We start from the raw sequence: 24975 nt of genomic DNA, 5'->3' as shown, positions 1-24975 counted from the left end.
CTGAGGTCATGTCTCTGTAGTCCAGCGGTCTCCTGAAGGAGAAGCCTTCACAGAGCGCGCCGCTTTAGCCTGAGGACTCTGGGGAGGAGGTGAGGAGGAGGTCATGGGTTCAGGAGACCCCCCAGTGGAGGGTGGAGGCTCTTGAGGAGCAGGACCCTCCATCAGCAACAGGCTGACCAGGACTCTGCTGGACCATGTGAAGCTCTCTGTGGACGGTGTTCACTCCAACCCCCGAGATGGAAGCCTCTCTCAGGCTGAACAGTGATGGGCGGGGCCAGCTGGACCTGGGAGATGGCTCCCTCAGATCAGAACCACCTTGGACTGGCCCCGACGAAGACCCTTTATGACCTGGAGCTGTGCCCCCCCAGCTGAGGGGGTGGAGGGGCTGTGGCTGAGGCGTCACCATGCCTGGAGGGGAACGTTGGGGTGTGCTCCGTGGTTCTCTGGTGACAGACTGAAGTCGTGTTCTGGTCGTTGAGACGAGGAGTCCTCTCATCTCCCCCTGGAGTTCCTCCTTCTGAATCCCGGTCCCCGTCTTAAAAGGCCGTTCTAGTCCATGGAGCTGATGTCACAACGGATTCTCCAACACTCGGTGGTGAAGGGATGAACACGCTTTAACAAACCCACCTTGAAGGAACCTTTCATTATAGCTGTACAGTCTGCTCTTCATTTAGTTGTGTTGGGTCTTCTGCTCGCTTGTTGGTGTGTGTGTGTGTGTGTGTGTGTGTGTGTGTGTGTGTGTGTGTGTGTGTGTGTGTGTGGGTTGAGCACAAAAGGCTCTTCAGCCATTCCAAACACCTCCACCACACAAACACACACTATTACTATTATTTACAATTTGTTAATTTCTATTTTGCTTTAATTCACAACAATTAAGCACAACGGATATTTTGCTCCATCTGATTTGTGTCTATCCAATAGATGAAGTTTTATTGCGTCTTAATTTGTCCTTCGACCACAAATTGATTGAGTTGTTGAGTTGACTGAGTTAATTGAGTTCTCAGAGCATGACGCGAGCAACGGCTTTCTGACCGTAGATAACCGTCATTTAAATACAAACAAGTGATTTCTTCCTGTCAATTACTATGTGGTGACCCAGTATTTTACTTGGAAACGTTTATTATTGGTTCAATGTTTGTTCACTATGTTCTGAGGATAAATCGCTGCATTCTTCCTTTTCCATCTGCCTCGTTTCCTTCTTGGATTACTTTTTTGGCGCTTATTGCCTTACGGAAAACACGAGGACTGAAACGTCCTGCAAGAGGTGCAAATAGGTTGCCACTTGCCACACACACAGTCTCCTCCCCCCTGGTCCTGTTGGTCAGAAGGTGAACCCCACCGAGGTGGATTCACCGCCCCCTAGTGGCTCCCCACGCAATAACAGGACTGAAGCATGGCTTTGATAAACGGCCTCACATCTTACTATCGACTCATTTATCAGACGCCTCCATCCTACTGCCCCCTCCCACGCACCCAGAGAAGGAGAGGTTCCCCCTCTGCAGCTCAGCGCCTCAAACACACACCTCTGTGTGTTTCAACATGGAGGCTCAGGGTCCTGTTAGACGGGGAGGTGGTGCATCAACCAGCCTGCAAGGCTTGTCTCTGGAGGGACGCCAGTAGCTGGGCTGTTTCCTGTCGGCCCGCTTCTAGAACTCTCTCCATACTCCGTCCCTCATCGGGCGTATGAGTCTGAGGTGGAAATGCACTTGCTGGTGTCCTGGTTATTAATGTTGTGTAGACGAAGCCTCTGTTGTGCTTTTTATTCAGTGAACCCCCGACCTTAAAGTGAAAACTGATCCTCTGCTGAACACAAGAGAACATTCAGTGGATCCACTGAGTTGTTTATCACCATTATGCTTTATTAACCAGGACAACAGAAAAACAGTCCCTTACATGAACACAATAAACACAAGGACTCAAACAATAGAAGAACAGTCCCTTACATGAACACAATAAACACAAGGACTCAAACAATAGAAGAACAGACCCTTACATGAACACAATAAACACAAGGACTCAATCAATAGAAGAACAGTCCCTTACATGAACACAATAAACACAAGGACTCAAACAATAGAAGAACAGTCCCTTACATGAACACAATAAACACAAGGACTCAAACAATAGAAGAACAGTCCCTTACATGAACACAATAAACAAAAGGACTCAAACAATAGAAGCAGCAGACATTACTAATCATAAACAGATGTGCCCATCTTTGATAACTGAACATGTTCTGCTGCTGTGTTGTTCCCCACAGAACACAAGGAATCAATCAGTTTAAAGTCATCACAACATGATCTATAGCTTTCCCCATAGACCGCTTGCATTATGAATATAATATAAAATCTGCTTTACATCATGTGAGGCTTATCAAAATATAAACTGATATCAGAGCCCAGCAGTATGAAACTGTTAACGTCTGAAGATAGACACAATATTGTACTATAAAACTGTTAAAATTTACCATCAATCAATAATTAAAATACATCTGACATTAGAAATATAATCTTTGTAAAACCTATTAAGTTAACCTGATGGAAGATCTTAAAAGACTCTTCCTTCCATGGTTAATCAAGATCAACTTTAAGAAGATCAAGAAAATGTAGCATTTGGATTATAGTTGAGTACATGAATATAAATCACCAAAACCCAGTGTGTGTGTGTTTGTTTATACAAACATGTGTGTGTAGTCCGTGCATGTGTGTGTTCACATATGCATGTTTGTTCTCACAGATGTGGGTTTGTGGGGCCCAGTCACCGGTAGCACACCAACGTTATGGGGCCCTCAGACATAGTGGGGCCCAAAACCCTGGGCCCCACACCGTTTTTCATTTGTAATGGGCTCAGGAGGCTGCCCTGACATGCCCCCCACTCTTCTTTTACTTGGCCCACAAGGTAGCAAAGTTGAGTTCTGTGTGTATAATTTTTAGGCTCGTGATCGCCCCCTAGGTGGTACTGCACCCTTAAGCACACTTCCTGAAGTGTGTAACGTTCAGCCAATCACATGTGGCCAATTGATCAGCTGCTTGACACATGCTACTCATGCACAAGGGCCACATATTGTGTGAAGGCAAGATTTCACTTAGAGCATGTCAGAAGGTAAGTCTATCTTGACAATTATTTTATAAATATATTTTATATTAATACTATTTTATATATATTTCAGTAATTCCGGTTTCTAGAGTACTATTTTATGCACATAACTAGATATATTTAATTAGAAACCGTTTTTTCTAATATAGCCTAGGCTATGTAGTCACATGTTGGCTGCATGCTGCTGTTAGCCACTAGCTGTAGAATGAATTGTGTTCAAAGTGATACTGTTTAGTCATATAAATTACTTTCATAAAGTATATTTTGCAATACATTTGACATTGTTCCTTGTGGGGGAATTCCCTATTGTGGGCTTATTAGCAGTAGGCTATCTCATGGCATACATCTAGTTTAGCTAGATCCAGTGCTACTAATATTGACAAGTAGGCTAATTAGCCTGTGTTGCTAATGCTACTGATGAGGTGAACTGCGTTTTAGGCAATGCTTTATGCTTTATTATACTACTGGAATATACTTTAGACTGCTTTATTTGTGTTGTTGCTGAATAGCTTTGTGGTGCAAAAAAGTGTCCATGTTTTGAAACTTTGAAACTCCTCGTGTGGTTAGTGGTGTTCGCTGATGTTCCTGTGTTTCGCTACGATCAAGTATCGTAGCGAAATACAGTTTCTGTCGCGTTATAGTTGCCATTTTGTAAATGAAACGGAAGCCGGGACAAAACCGGAACCGGAAAATGGCGGTGATTGTAGTCTTTTTGCTTGGTTCTAGCCATACTGTTGATACGGAGAACCGAGAAAAAAGACTACAAACAATACTTTCATATACTTCCGGTTCTGGTCCAAATACTCGCGTGAGGACTTAAAACGATATCCTCCAGAATGTTGATAAAATGCAGTTGCTTGATGGAATTGTCCCAGCATTAACCAAGGATTCAAGTTATTGTTACAGTTATGAAGACTCAGTTTTAACCCGTAGGCCTACATGTATTGAAAATTAGCAACAGCCAACTGGCTACACAGCACATTCATGTCATGCTGGTTATAATCTCAGTAAATAGAAATACTTCACAACACATCTGTTAGGCCTTTAGACTAATAATGCAAAGGGCTGCTACATTGTTCATAGTTGTTTATCCTATCAAAGAGAGACTGTTATAGTATGTCTGCAATGCGATTGCCCATATGTGCAATGATTCATTTTTTAAATGGTTTTCACAGAGCCATAATGCGAAGAAGGAAGCCAAGAATCCGGCCTGTTGATGATGCAACATCACACATTCTTTCTTCGGGAGATAAGCAGGGGCTTACTCAAAACGTCATTGATGATTACAAAGGTTTGTTGGGTACTTTCGAGTGGCAGCATGTTACTCCCAAAACATTTCTTAGTACTTTAAATACCTACAGTGTAGAATAAAAAGATACAACGACTACATTTCAGAAATGGTAAAAATGCTTGTGCTTCTGCTACAGCAAAATTTGTTAAAGCCATTTATTGGTCAATCAACATAAATGTGTCCAGATAAACTAAGTTCTCCTCATTTACACACCTCAACACATACATTGCTTGTTACATCCTTTACATCCAGTTTGAACCTCTGTATCATTAAAAAGGCTAGGGGTGTAGCGATTCACCGATACGAATCGGTACCCGGTTGGATTAACACAGATGCAACTACATCAATACGTGGGCCCCTTAATCGGTCTATGCACCGAATGCACGTTGCGATCGGTTGAGTGAAGCTTTAGCCAGATGTCAAGATAGCATTGTCAACTCATTTCATTCCGTATCCATACGGATCCGAAAAATGGAATTTAAGGAAGCCGGCGGATCCGTGTGTGTGTTTGTGTATGTTTACACTTGCGTCTCTGCTCGCGCCCTGCATCTCGCGAGCAGGGAACAACCAGAGTTGTGAGTGCACGAAAAACATACAATATGTCCAAAAACAGTGAAGCGATTTTCAGTGCACCAGCGAATCTGAAATCAAACGGGTGGAGGTCCTCTGGGTCTTATAAGAAGGAGGGGAATATTTACAAAAGCTTCTATGTTTTCTTAATTGTGTAGAACAGCGAACAAGTCGATAAATAAACAAATAAATAGAAGACATGTAGTTCTAAATTGATAAATGTGTCTTCCATATTTCCCCCATGCCATTAAGAAATAAATATAAAGAAGGCAATGGCTTTTTTATAGAAGGCTTATTTTAATTAATAGAAAATGAATGCGTTAACGTTAAATGAATATTAACTGTATCTATCAGATTGATTCATATCTCATCAAATCGCAACAGATCGTTAGAACATTGAATCGAATCGCATCAAATCGTTCCATATTAAATTGTATCGTCCCTGAATCGTATCGTAGCACATATCTTTTCTTACAAAGGAGAAATGCACACCCCTAGCTAGTAGGCATCTACTGATACAGCTTGTTGTCCATCATCCATTGCTTAATTTACATGACGTGGTCATGGTGCATGTGAAATTAAGACGGTGCAGTAATTCCAATTTATATGCATCTTTGTATTCATAGGACGGGGAGTGTTTGCTACCAAGAGATTTGAAAAAGGGGATTTTGTCGTGGAGTACAGGGGTGAAATCATCTCTTTCGAAGAATGTCAGTCAAAAAAGTACTCCACTACAGAGAGTACATATCTTTATGAATTTGAATGGAAGAATCATAGATGGTGGTAAGCAGCAGATTTATTTTCGAAGATTTCAAATATCTTATTAAAAGAGTAAAAAAGGAATGGAGTAATTAAAGTACAAGTTTAATGTGTTGTATTCCCTCCTTTTAGCATTGATGCATCCAGAGAAGATGGGTCACTTGGACGATTAGCGAATGACGACCACAAATCACCAAACTGTGTCATGAAAAAAGTTAGTGTAAATGACAGAGTACATTTGTGCCTGTTTGCTCTGAGAAACATAGAACCAGGAACTGAAATTGTCTACAACTATGGGGACTCAAAATGGCCCTGGCGTAAAAAGGTGAGTTGGTCAGGTTTCTCACTGTGCATCTGATGTGCATCTATAATGCAAAATATTTAACAAGATCTGACATGGGGAAAAACAGAATTGCTATTGTGACCAATATAAAGTGTATTTGCAGTAACAATAGAGATTGGGGTTTTTAAAATGTCCGTCTTTACTATGATCAATTGGCAGCTCCTTACATATAATGGCATGTTGGGACCTAGAAAAACGCCCTTGCCATTTGCTTACATTTGTTATATGATTGTGATATTAATTTGTAAATTAATCCACAATTGTGATAACTCAGCTTTGGAAATGCTTGTCAGTTTCCAAACTGATGTTATTGCATGCACACTTTTACACATTATTAGGCATTGTAAGTCTGAATACATATTACCAATTTGCAGCCTCTAACAGGTTGTTCGGATACTTGTTGGAAGTCATAGACATCCTCTTGGGATTATTATTTGCTGTTTTGGCAATGCTTTTCCTTTATGGTACTTGAGTATCTATTAATATCTTTCAGTTTTCACTGTTTAATTAATTAAATTCCTTTGAGCAAAGTTCTGACCTTTTTTCACATCTCTGCATTCATGCGTAACACCTGCTCTAAATAATTCTACTTTTTTATCTGTTGTGTACAGGAGAACCTTGAGAATGCCAACGTTGGGTCAGATGAACCCAAGCTGTTCCCGGATCATGTTACTACTCAGGTAATTGAATGTTATATAACCTGTAGTTACTCTCCATTTTATGTGGTATCTTTTCTAGCATGTTTGCCAAGTAAGGATGCAACTAATATTCCACCTCGGAAACATCCTGTCCGTCATTTAGTAGTAGAGTTCACCTTACCGCACACCTTTCTAGCCTAACCCTCTGGATATCTTTTGAACACATTCATTTACCCTTATGGGGTCCATTCAATTTGATGGTTCTATTTTTGTTGTTGAAATTCACATCACACACACACACTTGTTTCCAGTCTTGACATAGTGGGGCCCTCCCGTTTTGATTATATTTGAGGTGATTTTAAATACCTTTAGAAATGCTTGTCAGTTTCCAAACTGATGTTATTGCATGCACACTTTTACACATTATTAGGCATTGTCAGTCTAGACACTTGAATCAAACGTATTACCAATTGGCAGCCTCTAACAGGTGGGTCGGATACTTGTTGGAAGTCATAGTCATCCTCTTGGGATTATTATTTGCTGATTTGGCAATGCTTTTCCTTTATGGTACTTGAGTATCTTATAATATCTTTCAGCTTTCGCTGTTTAATTTATTGAAATCCTTTGAGCAAAGTTCTGAACTTTTTCACATCCCTGCATTCATGCGTAACACCTGCTCTAAATAATTCTACTTTTTTATCTGTTGTGTACAGGAGAACCTTGAGAATGCCAACGTTGGGTCAGATGAACCCAAGCTGTTCCCTGATCATGTTACTACTCAGGTAATTGAATGTTATATAACCTGTAGTTACTCTCCATTTTATGTGGTATCTTTTATAGCATGTTTGCCAAGTAAGGATGCAACTAATATTCCACCTCGGAAACATCCTGTCCGTCATTTAGTAGTAGAGTTCACCTTACCGCACACCTTTCTAGCCTAACCCTCTGGATATCTTTTGAACACATTCATTTACCCTTATGGGGTCCATTCAATTTGATGGTTCAATTTTTGTTGTTGAAATTCACATCACACACACACACTTGTTTCCAGTCTTGACATAGTGGGGCCCTCCCGTTTTGATTAAATTTGAGGTGATTTTAAATACCTTTAGAAATGCTTGTCAGTTTCCAAACTGATGTTATTGCATGCACACTTTTACACATTATTAGGCATTGTCAGTCTAGACACTTGAATCAAACGTATTACCAATTGGCAGCCTCTAACAGGTTGTTCGGATACTTGTTGGAAGTCATAGTAATCCTTTTGGGATTATTATTTGCTGTTTTGGCAATGCTTTTCCTTTATGGTACTTGAGTATCTATTAATATCTTTCAGCTTTCGCTGTTTAATTTATTGAAATCCTTTGAGCAAAGTTCTGACCTTTTTCACATCCCTGCATTCATGCGTAACACCTGCTCTAAATAATTCTACTTTTTTATCTGTTGTGTACAGGAGAACCTTGAGAATGCCACCGTTGGGTCAGATGAACCCAAGCTGTTCCCTGATCCTGTTACTACTCAGGTAATAGAATGTTATATAACCTGTAGTTACTCTCCATTTCATGTGGTATCTTTTCTAGCATGGTTGCCAAGTAAGGATGAAACTAATATTCCACCTCGGAAACATCCTGTCCATCATTTAGTAGTAGAGTTCACCTTACCGCACACCTTTCTAGCCTAACCCTCTGGATATCTTTTGAACACATTCATTTACCCTTATGGGGTCCATTCAATTTGATGGTTCAATTTTTGTTGTTGAAATTCACATCACACACACACACACACACACTTGTTTCCAGTCTTGACATAGTGGGGCCCTCCCGTTTTGATTATATTTGAGGTGACTTTAAATACCTTTAGAAATGCTTGTCAGTTTCCAAACTGATGTTATTGCATGCACACTTTTACACATTATTAGGCATTGTCAGTCTAGACACTTGAATCAAACGTATTACCAATTGGCAGCCTCTAACAGGTTGTTCGGATACTTGTTGGAAGTCATAGTAATCCTTTTGGGATTATTATTTGCTGTTTTGGCAATGCTTTTCCTTTATGGTACTTGAGTATCTATTAATATCTTTCAGCTTTCGCTGTTTAATTTATTGAAATCCTTTGAGCAAAGTTCTGACCTTTTTCACATCCCTGCATTCATGCGTAACACCTGCTCTAAATAATTCTACTTTTTTATCTGTTGTGTACAGGAGAACCTTGAGAATGCCACCGTTGGGTCAGATGAACCCAAGCTGTTCCCTGATCCTGTTACTACTCAGGTAATAGAATGTTATATAACCTGTAGTTACTCTCCATTTCATGTGGTATCTTTTCTAGCATGTTTGCCAAGTAAGGATGAAACTAATATTCCACCTCGGAAACATCCTGTCCATCATTTAGTAGTAGAGTTCACCTTACCGCACACCTTTCTAGCCTAACCCTCTGGATATCTTTTGAACACATTCATTTACCCTTATGGGGTCCATTCAATTTGATGGTTCAATTTTTGTTGTTGAAATTCACATCACACACACACACTTGTTTCCAGTCTTGACATAGTGGGGCCCTCCCGTTTTGATTATATTTGAGGTGATTTTAAATACCTTTAGAAATGCTTGTCAGTTTCCAAACTGATGTTATTGCATGCACACTTTTACACATTATTAGGCATTGTCAGTCTAGACACTTGAATCAAACGTATTACCAATTGGCAGCCTCTAACAGGTTGTTCGGATACTTGTTGGAAATCATAGTAATCCTTTTGGGATTATTATTTGCTGTTTTGGCAATGCTTTTCCTTTATGGTACTTGAGTATCTATTAATATCTTTCAGCTTTCGCTGTTTAATTTATTAAAATCCTTTGAGCAAAGTTCTGACCTTTTTCACATCCCTGCATTCATGCGTAACACCTGCTCTAAATAATTCTACTTTTTTATCTGTTGTGTACAGGAGAACCTTGAGAATGCCACCGTTGGGTCAGATGAACCCAAGCTGTTCCCTGATCCTGTTACTACTCAGGTAATTGAATGTTATATAACCTGTAGTTACTCTCCATTTCATGTGGTATCTTTTCTAGCATGTTTGCCAAGTAAGGATGAAACTAATATTCCACCTCGGAAACATCCTGTCCATCATTTAGTAGTAGAGTTCACCTTACCGCACACCTTTCTAGCCTAACCCTCTGGATATCTTTTGAACACATTCATTTACCCTTATGGGGTCCATTCAATTTGATGGTTCAATTTTTGTTGTTGAAATTCACATCACACACACACACACTTGTTTCCAGTCTTGACATAGTGGGGCCCTCCCGTTTTGATTATATTTGAGGTGATTTTAAATACCTTTAGAAATGCTTGTCAGTTTCCAAACTGATGTTATTGCATGCACACTTTTACACATTATTAGGCATTGTCAGTCTAGACACTTGAATCAAACGTATTACCAATTGGCAGCCTCTAACAGGTTGTTCGGATACTTGTTGGAAGTCATAGTAATCCTTTTGGGATTATTATTTGCTGTTTTGGCAATGCTTTTCCTTTATGGTACTTGAGTATCTATTAATATCTTTCAGCTTTCGCTGTTTAATTTATTAAAATCCTTTGAGCAAAGTTCTGACCTTTTTCACATCCCTGCATTCATGCGTAACACCTGCTCTAAATAATTCTACTTTTTTATCTGTTGTGTACAGGAGAACCTTGAGAATGCCACCGTTGGGTCAGATGAACCCAAGCTGTTCCCTGATCCTGTTACTACTCAGGTAATTGAATGTTATATAACCTGTAGTTACTCTCCATTTCATGTGGTATCTTTTCTAGCATGTTTGCCAAGTAAGGATGAAACTAATATTCCACCTCGGAAACATCCTGTCCATCATTTAGTAGTAGAGTTCACCTTACCGCACACCTTTCTAGCCTAACCCGCTGGATATCTTTTGAACACATTCATTTAGCCTTATGGGGTCCATTCAATTTGATGGCTCAATTTTTGTTGTTAAAATTCACATCACACACACACACTTGTTTCCAGTCTTGACATAGTGGGGCCCTCCCGTTTTGATTATATTTGAGGTGATTTTAAATACCTTTAGAAATGCTTGTCAGTTTCCAAACTGATGTTATTGCATGCACACTTTTACACATTATTAGGCATTGTCAGTCTAGACACTTGAATCAAACGTATTACCAATTGGCAGCCTCTAACAGGTTGTTCGGATACTTGTTGGAAGTCATAGTAATCCTTTTGGGATTATTATTTGCTGTTTTGGCAATGCTTTTCCTTTATGGTACTTGAGTATCTATTAATATCTTTCAGCTTTCGCTGTTTAATTTATTAAAATCCTTTGAGCAAAGTTCTGACCTTTTTCACATCCCTGCATTCATGCGTAACACCTGCTCTAAATAATTCTACTTTTTTATCTGTTGTGTACAGGAGATCCTTGAGAATGCCACCGTTGGGTCAGATGAACCCAAGCTGTTCCCTGATCCTGTTACTACTCAGGTAATTTAATGTTATGTAACCTGTAGTTACTCTCCATTTCATGTGGTATCTTTTCTAGCATGTTTGCCAAGTAAGGATGAAACTAATATTCCACCTCGGAAACATCCTGTCCATCATTTAGTAGTAGAGTTCACCTTACCGCACACCTTTCTAGCCTAACCCTCTGGATATCTTTTGAACACATTCATTTACCCTTATGGGGTCCATTCAATTTGATGGTTCAATTTTTGTTGTTGAAATTCACATCACACACACACACTTGTTTCCAGTCTTGACATAGTGGGGCCCTCCCGTTTTGATTATATTTGAGGTGATTTTAAATACCTTTAGAAATGCTTGTCAGTTTCCAAACTGATGTTATTGCATGCACACTTTTACACATTATTAGGCATTGTCAGTCTAGACACTTGAATCAAACGTATTACCAATTGGCAGCCTCTAACAGGTTGTTCGGATACTTGTTGGAAGTCATAGTAATCCTTTTGGGATTATTATTTGCTGTTTTGGCAATGCTTTTCCTTTATGGTACTTGAGTATCTATTAATATCTTTCAGCTTTCGCTGTTTAATTTATTGAAATCCTTTGAGCAAAGTTCTGACCTTTTTCACATCCCTGCATTTATGCGTAACACCTGCTCTAAATAATTCTACTTTTTTATCTGTTGTGTACAGGAGAACCTTGAGAATGCCAACGTTGGGTCAGATAAACCCAAGCTGTTCCCTGATCATGTTACTACTCAGGTAATTGAATGTTATATAACCTGTAGTTACTCTCCATTTTATGTGGTATCTTTTCTAGCATGTTTGCCAAGTAAGGATGAAACTAATATTCCACCTCGGAAACATCCTGTCCATCATTTAGTAGTAGAGTTCACCTTACCGCACACCTTTCTAGCCTAACCCTCTGGATATCTTTTGAACACATTCATTTACCCTTATGGGGTCCATTCAATTTGATGGTTCAATTTTTGTTGTTGAAATTCACATCACACACACACACTTGTTTCCAGTCTTGACATAGTGGGGCCCTCCCGTTTTGATTATATTTGAGGTGATTTTAAATACCTTTAGAAATGCTTGTCAGTTTCCAAACTGATGTTATTGCATGCACACTTTTACACATTATTAGGCATTGTCAGTCTAGACACTTGAATCAAACGTATTACCAATTGGCAGCCTCTAACAGGTTGTTCGGATACTTGTTGGAAGTCATAGTAATCCTTTTGGGATTATTATTTGCTGTTTTGGCAATGCTTTTCCTTTATGGTACTTGAGTATCTATTAATATCTTTCAGCTTTCGCTGTTTAATTTATTGAAATCCTTTGAGCAAAGTTCTGACCTTTTTCACATCCCTGCATTTATGCGTAACACCTGCTCTAAATAATTCTACTTTTTTATCTGTTGTGTACAGGAGAACCTTGAGAATGCCAACGTTGGGTCAGATAAACCCAAGCTGTTCCCTGATCATGTTACTACTCAGGTAATTGAATGTTATATAACCTGTAGTTACTCTCCATTTTATGTGGTATCTTTTCTAGCATGTTTGCCAAGTAAGGATGAAACTAATATTCCACCTCGGAAACATCCTGTCCATCATTTAGTAGTAGAGTTCACCTTACCGCACACCTTTCTAGCCTAACCCTCTGGATATCTTTTGAACACATTCATTTACCCTTATGGGGTCCATTCAATTTGATGGTTCAATTTTTGTTGTTGAAATTCACATCACACACACACACTTGTTTCCAGTCTTGACATAGTGGGGCCCTCCCGTTTTGATTATATTTGAGGTGATTTTAAATACCTTTAGAAATGCTTGTCAGTTTCCAAACTGATGTTATTGCATGCACACTTTTACACATTATTAGGCATTGTCAGTCTAGACACTTGAATCAAACGTATTACCAATTGGCAGCCTCTAACAGGTTGTTCGGATACTTGTTGGAAGTCATAGTAATCCTTTTGGGATTATTATTTGCTGTTTTGGCAATGCTTTTCCTTTATGGTACTTGAGTATCTATTAATATCTTTCAGCTTTCGCTGTTTAATTTATTGAAATCCTTTGAGCAAAGTTCTGACCTTTTTCACATCCCTGCATTTATGCGTAACACCTGCTCTAAATAATTCTACTTTTTTATCTGTTGTGTACAGGAGAACCTTGAGAATGCCAACGTTGGGTCAGATAAACCCAAGCTGTTCCCTGATCATGTTACTACTCAGGTAATTGAATGTTATATAACCTGTAGTTACTCTCCATTTTATGTGGTATCTTTTCTAGCATGTTTGCCAAGTAAGGATGAAACTAATATTCCACCTCGGAAACATCCTGTCCATCATTTAGTAGTAGAGTTCACCTTACCGCACACCTTTCTAGCCTAACCCTCTGGATATCTTTTGAACACATTCATTTACCCTTATGGGGTCCATTCAATTTGATGGTTCTATTTTTGTTGTTGAAATTCACATCACACACACACACTTGTTTCCAGTCTTGACATAGTGGGGCCCTCCCGTTTTGATTATATTTGAGGTGATTTTAAATACCTTTAGAAATGCTTGTCAGTTTCCAAACTGATGTTATTGCATGCACACTTTTACACATTATTAGGCATTGTCAGTCTAGACACTTGAATCAAACGTATTACCAATTGGCAGCCTCTAACAGGTTGTTCGGATACTTGTTGGAAGTAATAGTCATCCTCTTGGATTATTATTTGCTGTTTTGGAAATGCTTTTCCTTTATGGTACTTGAGTATCTATTAATATCTTTCAGCTTTCGCTGTTTAATTTATTGAAATCCTTTGAGCAAAGTTCTGACCTTTTTCACATCCCTGCATTCATGCGTAACACCTGCTCTAAATAATTCTACTTTTTTATCTGTTGTGTACAGGAGAACCTTGAGAATACCAACGTTGGGTCAGATGAACCCAAGCTGTTCCCTGATCATGTTACTACTCAGGTAATTGAATGTTATATAACCTTTGGTTACTCTCCATTTTATGTGGTATCTATTCTAACATGTTTGCCAAGTATGGATGCAACTAATATTCCACCTCGGAAACATCCTGTCCATCATTTAGTAGTAGAGTTCACCTGACCGCAAACCTTTCTAGCCTAACCCTCTGGATATCTTTTGAACACATTCATTTACCCTTATGGGGTCCATTCAATTAGATGGTTCAATTTTTGTTGTTGAAATTCACATCACACACACACACTTTTTTCCAGTCTTGACATAGTGGGGCCCTCCCGTTTTGATTATATTTGAGGTGATTTTAAGTACCTTTAGAAATGCTTGTCAGTTTCCAAACTGATGTTATTGCATGCACACTTTTACACATTATTAGGCATTGTCAGTCTAGACACTTGAATCAAACGTATTACCAATTGGCAGACTCTAACAGGTTTTTGGGAGTTATAGCCATGCTCTTGGGATTATTATTTGCTGTTTTGGCAATGTTTTTCCTTAATGGTACTTAACTATCTATTAATATCTTTCATTTTATGCTTTCTATTTGATTCAATTCTTTTGAGCAATGTTTTTTTTGTTTTAGGTTTATATATCTTCATGGTTGACATAATAATGAAACGTATATTATTTTGTATTCAATCATATTTAGGTGTTTTCTGTCGGCGGAATTTCACTTGTGGATTATTCTGACTCTGATGAAACCAGTTCAGATTGTTGGAAAGACCAGCCTATGACTCCTCATATTGATGAAGTTAAGGAAAAGCTGAACGACACAAGAAAAATTCCGGTATGCCTCAGTTTAAAGGAGAATAAAATGTTGATGGTCCACTTGTCTAAAACAAATTCTCTTGTGTTCCTCTCATTGTCATTTTAAAGATGGAAAGCGTTCCAGACCATTCGTCTCCTCTGCATGATTCCTGTCAAAGTGTAGTGGAGGAAAGTGAAGCCATTGAAGAATCCAGTGATGTCGACTCTTTCAAAGACAATTCCAAGGATGAGGATGTTATTCCCAAACTGAGGAGGACCAAAAGCTCTCTGGTATGCCTCTGACATAGTATATAAATAGCTATTTAAAAGACCATTTCCCCTGAAATTGATTTAAGAAATTATCAATAATCGATAACCATTGCATTATGCACTTCTCTTTTTGTAGAAACAAGTACCTGATTTCTATCATAATATCTATGACACAAGTGATGACAGTGCCCCAGACTCCACTTTTAAGGCTGCACAGAGGCAGAGGCCAAGAAGAGCCTGTCGCCATCCAGTGAGATTCATTTTACATCATGTTACGTCATGTTAATACTTAGTTTTGGGTAGTGGTAGAAAACACAATGTTCAGAGTTGGACTTGGAGTGCTAGATATTCTGATTAAACAGGAATACATATGTGGAACTCATTGTCATGTTGATTTTAAGGCTACCTTTAAAGGTAAAAAGCCAAATATTTTTGCGTTGAATTTCGAAATTATTTTACCAATTACCTTTTTAGAGACCGTTGACTCACAAGATTGTCCCCAAGAGAACAGTGAAGGTATGTGTCAGAGATTGATTGATTGGTTTGGTTGTTGGTTGAATTATTTAATAATGACCACTGCATGCATTCTGTCTCATGCCCATGGGTGTCCCTGGTTACCAATGAACATCTTTTTCGAGTACACTAAGGCACAAGTACTATATAGTTACATACACATATGTGCATCTTCAGGTATGCTGGAAGGAGAGGAGACAGAAGATGCAACTTTTTTGTCAGAAGGTACCACCACACTTAATGCCAATAAGATGAGTTACAATTATGAGGACAGTTAGGCATGGAACTTTTCAGTGCGTGCAATGCATGCTTTGGTACAAGTTCATTTCATTTTTTTGGTATTTGTGGCATAGTGGTGCATCGGTTTCCCCATGAAACAGTGAGAACAACTTTACACTGTTGGTAGAAGTGACGTCTACATAAAGTATTGCAGTACATGTGTGTTTTTTCATATTTTAAGTCAATGTGTCTGTCTGATCCATTTGTGCCATTTTTTATTTGTACCAAACTATCAGAAGTACAGGGATCAGAGGATGAGACTGCATCAACCCTGCTAGAAGGTACCGCCTCTGTGAACTCCAAAAAGAAGAGATTGGCAAGAAAGAGAGGTAAAATTAGAAGACTAAAGCAGAATAATGTTTGGTATGCCCCATCCATTTTAAGAAGAGATGCAATATTATACATTTTAATACCTTAAATCTAAACATCTGAGTGCATCTGAATTAGTGCCAAAGTAACAAGAAAAAATGGAAATTATTCTAATCCAGACAACATTTGTAATGTTTCCTTTATTTTTCCTTAACATTTAACATTTCTGTATCATGTATTTGTGTAAACTAATATGTGTATGCAACTACAGGAATATCAGAAGACGAAGCCACACCTCTCACAACATCCGGCACAAAGAAAAGCAAGCCATCAAGAAAGAAAGGTGAGTTTACATTGAATTATGTAAATCTGACTTCATATGATTTATTGAAGAATTATATGATGTGATCAATCCTAGTGTTGCTTTTACCATTAAGACTAAGGGCCCTATCTTGCATCCGGCGCAAGTGACTTAGTCACTGGCGCATGTGTCGTTGCTAGTTTACAACTGGCGCAGAGCGTTCTTTTCCCACCACCGCCACCCGCCGGTAAATTAGGGATTGATCATGAGCCCCAAGGGGCGGTTCGGCGGAAGGAGGAGGCGTGTTCTGGCGCAAACGGTATTTTGCCGTTTCTGAATACCATTGCGCTACTGACCAGGAAATACCTGGTTTAAAGTCAGTGGCGCGTTGTTCAGATGCTATTTTAAGGGCGCATGCATACATGCGCATGCGATGCATACGGATTGCTTGTGCACCCCGCGCATAAAGTTTGCTTCTCCCATCTACCTAGCCTCACATTCTTTGTAAATTATTTGGGAAAGAACAGCTGATGCAGCAGTAATAAGTTGTACTTTTAAATCAATGCATCTGCAAACACCGTACAGCAAACACATATTTTCTTGACACAGACATCGTGTAGGCCTACATGCCCATAACTTTTAGGATTGATGAGTATCTGATCGTGAAAAACATTGTTTTACCGCGAGTGAGTGTTAAAAAGAATGAATGAATGCGGGCGCGCGTGTGTGCTCTATTTAAACACACGCAAACTAAACACGTAACGTATAATACAGTCAATGGCAATGTCTATTACCGCGGGGACACATGCATATTAGGATAGCATACAATACTGATAAGAAACAATGTTTATAATGTATTGCGTATATCATTAAATAGAACCACAGTTACCGCATATCATATGTTATATCATATACGTTTTCTTTGCCGAAATTTATTTGAGGACTTCCATGTGTGAATTAGGCCATATTATTTGGCAATAAACTGAGCCATTTGCAGTTTGAAATTCATGTGCATCTGTCTCATCGGAGACTGCAGCCGCGCTGTCAAAATATCAACTCGTCCGATTCAAATGCGCTCATGGCTCTTAAAGGGGATGGGAGCTGGCACTCTCATTGGTTTGTTGGACGTTACGCCCAAACCACACCTACGGGTAACTAGGCTGCTTCAGACCAACACTTTTGACACTTGCGCCGCGACGCAAGTGTCATTTATCCGCCTGTAAAATAGCGATAGCGCCGTAGAACCGCCCACAAAGCTACTTGCGCTTCCCACTTGCGTTTCAGACCGTTAAAATAGGGCCCTACGTTTTAAAATCACTAACATTTTCTACTTTGCCAATTTAGGTACAAAACCTGCCATCAGAAGACCATGGACGCCAGAGGAGTGTGCAGCAATTAAGAGGCAATTGAGAAGGTTTTTAATAATGAATATGACACCGGGTAAGGCAGATTGTGAAAAATGCCTTTCCGAAGAACCCGAGGCACTCAAAAACCGAGACTGGAAGGCAGTAAAATACTTTGTGAAAAACAGAAGTTATGAACAGAGAAAGAAATCGATGTAAGAAAAAATAGGAAAGGTTTTTTTCTCATCTCTTGGATTTTTGGATTGATGCAAAAGTCAGGTTTTATTACCATGCAAAATGGTAGAAATGTTCACAATACAGTTCACAAAGGTTCAACCTATGCCTGCCTTCGGCATTCAAGCTATTGTTAAAAAAATGTTAAGTTGTTGCTGTTTGATTTCGATTTTCATATTCACGTCATAAGAACTGAAACTACCGATGGCATTATGGTCTTTTTTTGTCACTGTACCATAACAAGTAATACTCAAAGTTGAATAAAAGTGAGAAATGTGAGTAAACTCTGATTATTTAATTACTCATGGATAGAAATCGGACAAATGGAAGAGGGAGGTCGATGTTCAAGCTGGAAAGTTAAAAAAAAAATCATGCCTTGCTGATGCCTAATCCTGCCCAGGAGGACAAACCAAAGATTTCTCTCGATTTTTGGTCATATTGTAAGCGGCACTTGTAGGCATGCTGTATAGGCTGTTTCCTTAACCTCTATGGTGGCTGGGGTGGGAATATCTGACCCCTGAATTCAAGAAAGTGATGCAAATCAAGAAGCGTGTAGGATTCAAACTCCAAAGGGGTTTATTGGGACAAAAATAAAATAAAAAACCTAAAGGTTATCTAGGAATAACAGAATAAAACGTTGCAAAGATAACATGAATTCAGATTGAGCACTCCTTGGCTTATTGTTGAAGACTTTCCCTTACCTCTCCAGCCACACACCAAAGGTAACATCACCTGCTGAAGTAGAGGTGTCACAGTCCAACCAATAAGCAGAGTCATGCAGGTCTTTCACTACAGAAGAATATGACACTATACTCAAATAGGGTAGCATTAAATTGTAATCCAATAATTAATTACTATGGGCCCCATTATGTGGGAAGAATAAGAAATATCTGTGTGTTTGACCGTGGACCTTACAAGGTAGCAAAGTTAAAAACGGGGCCCCAATATGATGGTAAAAAACTTTTTCTTAAAAAGTTGAAAATTTTGCTTAATTGAAGTGATAGTTGTGATCAGGATTTTTTGCTTATGTTGCCTGATTTTTTGTGTAGCTGTAGAAGCACTGGAAAGGGTGGACCCCATAATGGTGGTAGTGTTAGGTGGACCCCGAATAGTAGGAAATGTGAGTATGTGTGTGTTCACGTGTGTCATCAGACACACAGAGAGAGAGAGAGAGAGAGAGAGAGAGAGAGAGAGAGAGAGAGAGAGAGAGAGAGAGAGAGAGAGAGAGAGAGAGAGAGAGAGAGAGAGAGAGAGAGAGAGAGAGAGAGAGAGAGAGAGAGAGAGAGAGAGAGAGAGACCACCCCAAAGAGGTCTAACTTCGCCACTGCCTACAATTCTAAAATGCAATTCAATGTGGAAGGAATCCAAGTATTCAGAATACAATACTCAAATTGAGTGATGAAACAGAATTTTTTTACATTTTTGGGCATGTATTCTGTAACTGGATACATTTTAAAAGTATCCTTCACAACACTGAGTGGGAGTGAGAGAGAGAGAGAGAGAGAGAGAGAGAGAGAGAGAGAGAGAGAGAGAGAGAGAGAGAGAGAGAGAGAGAGAGAGAGAGAGAGAGAGAGAGAAAGAGAGAGAGAAAGAGAGAGAGAGAAACAGATACAGAGACAGAGCGCGAGAGCGAGAGCGAGAGAGAGAGCGAGAGACTATAACTTATAACTAACAGACGCTGAGGGCCCCCACCCTGCTAACACTAACCTAGACGCTGCGTCCCCCAATGAGCCGCCCCCCCGAACCCCCCTAACCCCCCCTAACCAGACCCCAGGGAGGGGGTCCTCCTGGGTGCAGGAGGACCAGAAGGTGTGAAGGTGGGTCGACCGCTCCACTCAGTGTCATCTGTCTGTCAGTAATGAACTGTCAGCGCATTCAGTTAATCCCACCTCACTGAATACCAACCTGATGTTCACACATTCAGTTAATCCCACCTCACTGAATACCAAACTGATGTTCACACATTCAGTTAATCCCACCTCACTGAATACCAAACTGATGTTCACACATTCAGTTAATCCCACCTCACTGAATACCAACCTGATGTTCACACATTCAGTTAATCCCACCTCACTGAATACCAACCTGATGTTCACACATTCAGTTAATCCCACCTCACTGAATACCAACCTGATGTTCACACATTCAGTTAATCCCACCTCACTGAATACCAACCTGATGTTCACACATTCAGTTAATCCCACCTCACTGAATACCAACCTGATGTTCACACATTCAGTTAATCCCACCTCACTGAATACCAACCTGATGTTCACACATTCAGTTAATCCCACCTCACTGAATACCAACCTGATGTTCACACATTCAGTTAATCCCACCTCACTGAATACCAACCTGATGTTCACACATTCAGTTAATCCCACCTCACTGAATACCAACCTGATGTTCACACATTCAGTTAATCCCACCTCACTGAATACCAAACTGATGTTCACACGGTTTCTTTCTTTCACCGGTCATACATATAGTCATGATACAGGACACATGTTTCGGCTTGTTTTAGAGTTTACAGTAATATAATATTCAGATCTGTGATATGAAGTGACCAGACGTCCGAGATCAAAACGGGGAACATTATCCCCGAAAAGGGGGGGGGAAACTAATTACCAGTGTGACTACCAATCAGATTGAAGAACCCATTCGAGGCTACAGCATTCGAGCATTCGAGGCTATAGCCCCGGATCTTTTGGGAATAGCCCCGGATCGCTGTGCCGTCAAAAAAATAAAAATAATAATAAAAATGCTGAAAATAGCCCCGTAGAGTATACTTCTTTGTGGTTAAATTACCAGCAGCCACAGATGCAACATTGTAGCGAGTGGAAACCACAACATTCTGGCGTGTCCATACATGGGCAGATTTAGAATCATTTTTTGCCAAATGTTGCAAATTCGACGTCGGTATTCTTTCTTCTCTACGCACAGCGCATCTCGTCATTATTGCTGTGTTGTGCTGCCAGCCTTTTAGTGAGAGAGTGTTGAGAAGGACAGTAATAAAATATCTTTGGTGAGATGGATATAAGAGGAGAGACCCGCAGTGAATTCCACCCGGTCCACTTGACATCGGGGAGGTGCATGACAGTGGTACCGGAACACTTCCATAGCCCGGGCTTTTATCTGTTTCAATCACTGAACTTTAGAACAAAACTGTTGCTCAGCAAAGATGGGAAATACTATCAAATGTATTATTGAAACCAGTGTGAATATTAGTAACCATGGTTACCAGGCAATCGAATAACGCCTGAACGCATGCTAACACACACACACACACACACACACACACACACACACACACACACACACACACACACACACACACACACACACACACACACACACACACACACACACACACACACACACACCCCTGAACCCCCCCCAGAACCCAGGGAGGTGCTCCTCTCTGTGTCGGTCCGTGTGTGTCTATAACCGACACAGAGACGCAGAGGAGACGACCCCCGACCAGGACCTAAGCGCTCCGACCACCCCAACCCCCCCTACACCTACCCCCACCCCCCAGAGAGAGAGAGGGGGAGAGAGAGAGAGGGGGAGAGAGGGAGAGAAGCGCCGCCTCACCGACCCCCCATACCCCCACCCCCCAGAGAGAGAGAGAGAGAGGGGGAGAGAGGGAGAGGGGTTAGAGAGAGAGAGAGAGAGAGAGGGAGAGGGGTTAGAGAGAGAGAGAGAGAGAGAGAGAGAGGGGGAGAGAGAGAGAGAGAGAGAGAGAGAGAGAGAGAGAGAGAGAGAGAGAGAGAGAGAGAGAGAGAGAGAGAGAGAGAGAGAGAGAGAGAGAGAGAGAGAGAGAGAGAGAGGGAGAGAGAGAGAGAGAGAGAGAGAGAGAGAGAGAGAGAGAGAGAGAGAGAGAGAGAGAGAGAGAGAGAGAGAGAGAGAGAGAGAGAGAGGGGGAGAGGGAGAGAGGGAGAGGGAGAGAGGGAGAGAGAGAGAGAGAGAGAGAGAGAGAGAGAGGGGGAGAGGGGGAGAGGGAGAGAGGGAGAGAGGGAGAGGGAGAGAGGGAGAGGGGTTAGAGAGAGAGAAGCGCCGCCTCACCGACCCCCCATACCCCCACCCCCGGGAGGAGGGTGCCCCTCTCTGTGTCTATAACCGACACAGAGAGGCTGAGGAGACGACGGCCCCCCCCACCCCCACCCCCACCCCCAACCCTACCCCCACCCCCACCCCCACCCCCACCCAGACCCCCGGGAGGAGGTCCTCCTGGGTGAAGGAGGACCAGAAGGTGTGGAGGTGTGTCAGTGTGTCTGAGGACCCTCCTCCACCTGGGGACACTCTGTAGAAGGACAGAGAGCCAGCAGGCCGGTCCAGATACACTCCCACTCTGGTGGAGCCAGCGGGGGGGAGAGGGAGGGCTGTCGCTGTACCGTTGTACCGGGCAGAGTAACCACCATCAGAACAATCAAGACTCCAGGACTTGTTGTTCGCTCCAAGCCCGCTGTCATCACCCCCTCCTCTCCTTGTGATTCCTCTGTATGTCACTCCTATCTTAACCCGTCCTTCCCACTCTACCTCCCAGTAACAGCGGCCAGTCAGAGCCTCTCTACCCAACACCTGGCGCCAGTAGTCAAATCTGTCTGGGTGATCCGGATACGACTGGTCCTCTCCAACCCACGTCACCTTCCTGTTGTCCTCAGACAGAGAGAGGTATCTGTGGGTCGTGTTGGGGTCCAGTGTGAGGTCACAGGCATCTGAGGGAGAACCAGACATGATGAGCTGCTGAACCGCTCTTCATCATCATCATCATCATCATCATCACTAGTACTGTTCTCCTGCTCTTCTTCTTTTTATTCTCTTTCAGACTCTTTTTGTGATCGCTCTCTCTTCTTCTTCAGCCCCCCCATCACCCCCCCTCCCCCTCAGCCTCCCCATCAGCCCCATCACCCCCCCTCCCCCTCAGCCCCGTCACCCCCCCCCCCCCTCCGCCCCGTCACCCCCCTTACCCTCACCCTCCGCACCCTCAGCACCCCCTCAGCCCCCCCCCCTCCCCCTCAGCCCCGTCGACCCCACTCCCCTCCCCCTCCCCCTCACCATCCCCCGACCCCACTCCCAACCCCACTCCCGACCCCACTCCCCTCCCCCGCAATTTTTCCACCATTGGTTTACCCGCGTATGAGGCGCCATCATCAGAATAAACCCCGAGATCCCCGACCCACCCCCACATTCAAACCCACAGGTTGCAGGGAACCCAGTCTGGCGATCCAAATCGCCTCCGCTCTGCGGCGCTGGGCGACAGACCAGTTGGGGTTGGCCTCGAGAACAGTACTCGTGAGGGCAGGCCAGCCATGCAGTATGAAGTGGTTAACCAAAGGGAGGTGAGTAGCTTTATTGCGTCTCACATTATATCTGTGTTGTGTAAATCTGGTCAGGAGAGTGTTCCCGGTCTCGCCCACGTACTGGTACGACAACTTATCAGATACACGCAGTTGCGGGTGGCCGGCCCAGAATGTTTTTGTGTAGCAAAGACGTCGCCGTTGTTTGGGTTGCGAGCCCAGGGACGGAAAAGGTAGAAATCTGTTAACCTAGTAGACCTAGGTTGGGTCAGCGGGCTTAACTTAGCTCTGTGTTACATGCGCTAAAGCAACATTTTACCCGCGTTAGCGGCGTATGAGCTGCGTATATATACGCGCGTACATATACGCGCGTACGCGAGGAGTTCAAAAAATTTAACTTTCAACGCTCATACGCGTGATGCCTAGCCGCGATAGCCAATCAGCGTGGAGCTTGACCCGACGTCACTGGCAGAGAATAGTGACGCTTGCACATAAGCATACGGCCGACCTCTTTCTTTATTCTGGGTGGAAATAGTAACATAGTTACGCCATTAAATGCGTTTATGGAAACATTTTTAGCGAGAAATGTGCATTTTACTTTCATAATGTTCGCTCGGTGAATGTGAAGGATGTTTGGTTTGATAGTTATGACGAAGAGGGAACGCTCCTTTCACTTGCATGGACAGAGTCTCTGGTTGCTAAGCAACCTCAACGTCTTGGCGGACTATTTCTCTGCTGATCAACACTACGAATGCTTGAAACACACCAGACACACCATGTGAAGTCATTTAACCCGATTATTGTTATTTATATCCGAGATTATTTAATCTAACCCGATCCAAGCTCTATCATGCACCCAAACACGGCGGCGTTTGGGTTTCCTTCCTCGGACTCCTAAATCCAGCGCAGCCACAGGCGCGTAGCTGCGTACGTAGGACAATTTTTGACACAAAATGGTCAAGCAACATTTAAGCTGCGTTACGCGCGTAAATCTTACGCGGGTACGCGTTTGGTGTGTTCGTACCTTTAGCCCCGGCCGCCCCCCTCCCCCTCAGCCCCCCCCTCAGCCCCTTCATCCCCCCTCCCCCTCCCCCATACCCCTCCCCCTCAGCACCCCCCTCCCCCTCACCCCTCCCTCTCAGCCCCTTCATCCCCCCTCCCCCTCCCCCTAACCGCCCCTTCATCCCCCTCATCGCCCCCCTCAGCCCCGTCACCCCCCCCTCCCCCTCAGCCCCGTCACCCCCCCTCCCCCTCAGCCCCCCCTCAGCCCGGTCGCCCCCCCTCAATGTAACAATGTAATACCTGCTGGGTTTTATGCAAGCAGGTTTAACTGTGATGGTGGACAGTATTAATATACGTAAGATACATGATGTCAGCCATCATCTTCATTCCCAGTAGGAAGTGATCTCACTTCCTGCTGTGTGGATGGACTTTCCATCTCAATAGTGAGTGTGTGATGTGATGAATCAAACAGAAACTTACACTTCTTTAGAGCTGGTTTCAGCCTCCACACTCCACC

General features: G+C 42.1%; 1 protein-coding gene across 7 annotated transcripts; it reads left to right on the top strand.

Moving 5' to 3' along the window:
- Window positions 1–2976: 2976 nt before the first annotated feature.
- Window positions 2977–18440, top strand: LOC115542982 (uncharacterized). Of its 7 annotated transcripts, none has more exons than XM_030355507.1 (23): window positions 2977–3102; window positions 4272–4387; window positions 5584–5740; window positions 5849–6041; window positions 6671–6739; window positions 7411–7479; window positions 8151–8219; window positions 8899–8967; window positions 9639–9707; window positions 10381–10449; window positions 11121–11189; window positions 11861–11929; window positions 12601–12669; window positions 13341–13409; window positions 14080–14148; window positions 14810–14947; window positions 15037–15198; window positions 15314–15427; window positions 15652–15693; window positions 15868–15915; window positions 16209–16298; window positions 16550–16621; window positions 17924–18440. In XM_030355507.1, the coding sequence occupies exons 1-21, from the start codon at window positions 3008–3010 to the stop codon at window positions 16245–16247; spliced, it is 1863 nt and encodes a 620-aa protein (XP_030211367.1). In that variant the 5' UTR covers window positions 2977–3007; the 3' UTR covers window positions 16248–16298; window positions 16550–16621; window positions 17924–18440. The 7 variants fall into 7 exon arrangements, with proteins under 7 accessions (XP_030211367.1, XP_030211366.1, XP_030211368.1 ...); XM_030355506.1 differs by having other exon boundaries at window positions 16206–16298; XM_030355508.1 differs by lacking the exon at window positions 11121–11189 and having other exon boundaries at window positions 16206–16298.
- Window positions 18441–24975: the final 6535 nt, after the last annotated feature.

This window comes from Gadus morhua, chromosome 4 (genome assembly GCF_902167405.1).
Source record: "Gadus morhua chromosome 4, gadMor3.0, whole genome shotgun sequence".
Classification (NCBI taxonomy): domain Eukaryota; kingdom Metazoa; phylum Chordata; class Actinopteri; order Gadiformes; family Gadidae; genus Gadus; species Gadus morhua.
Note: the sequence above shows the minus strand (reverse complement) of the source record. Positions and strands in the feature narration are given on the sequence as shown.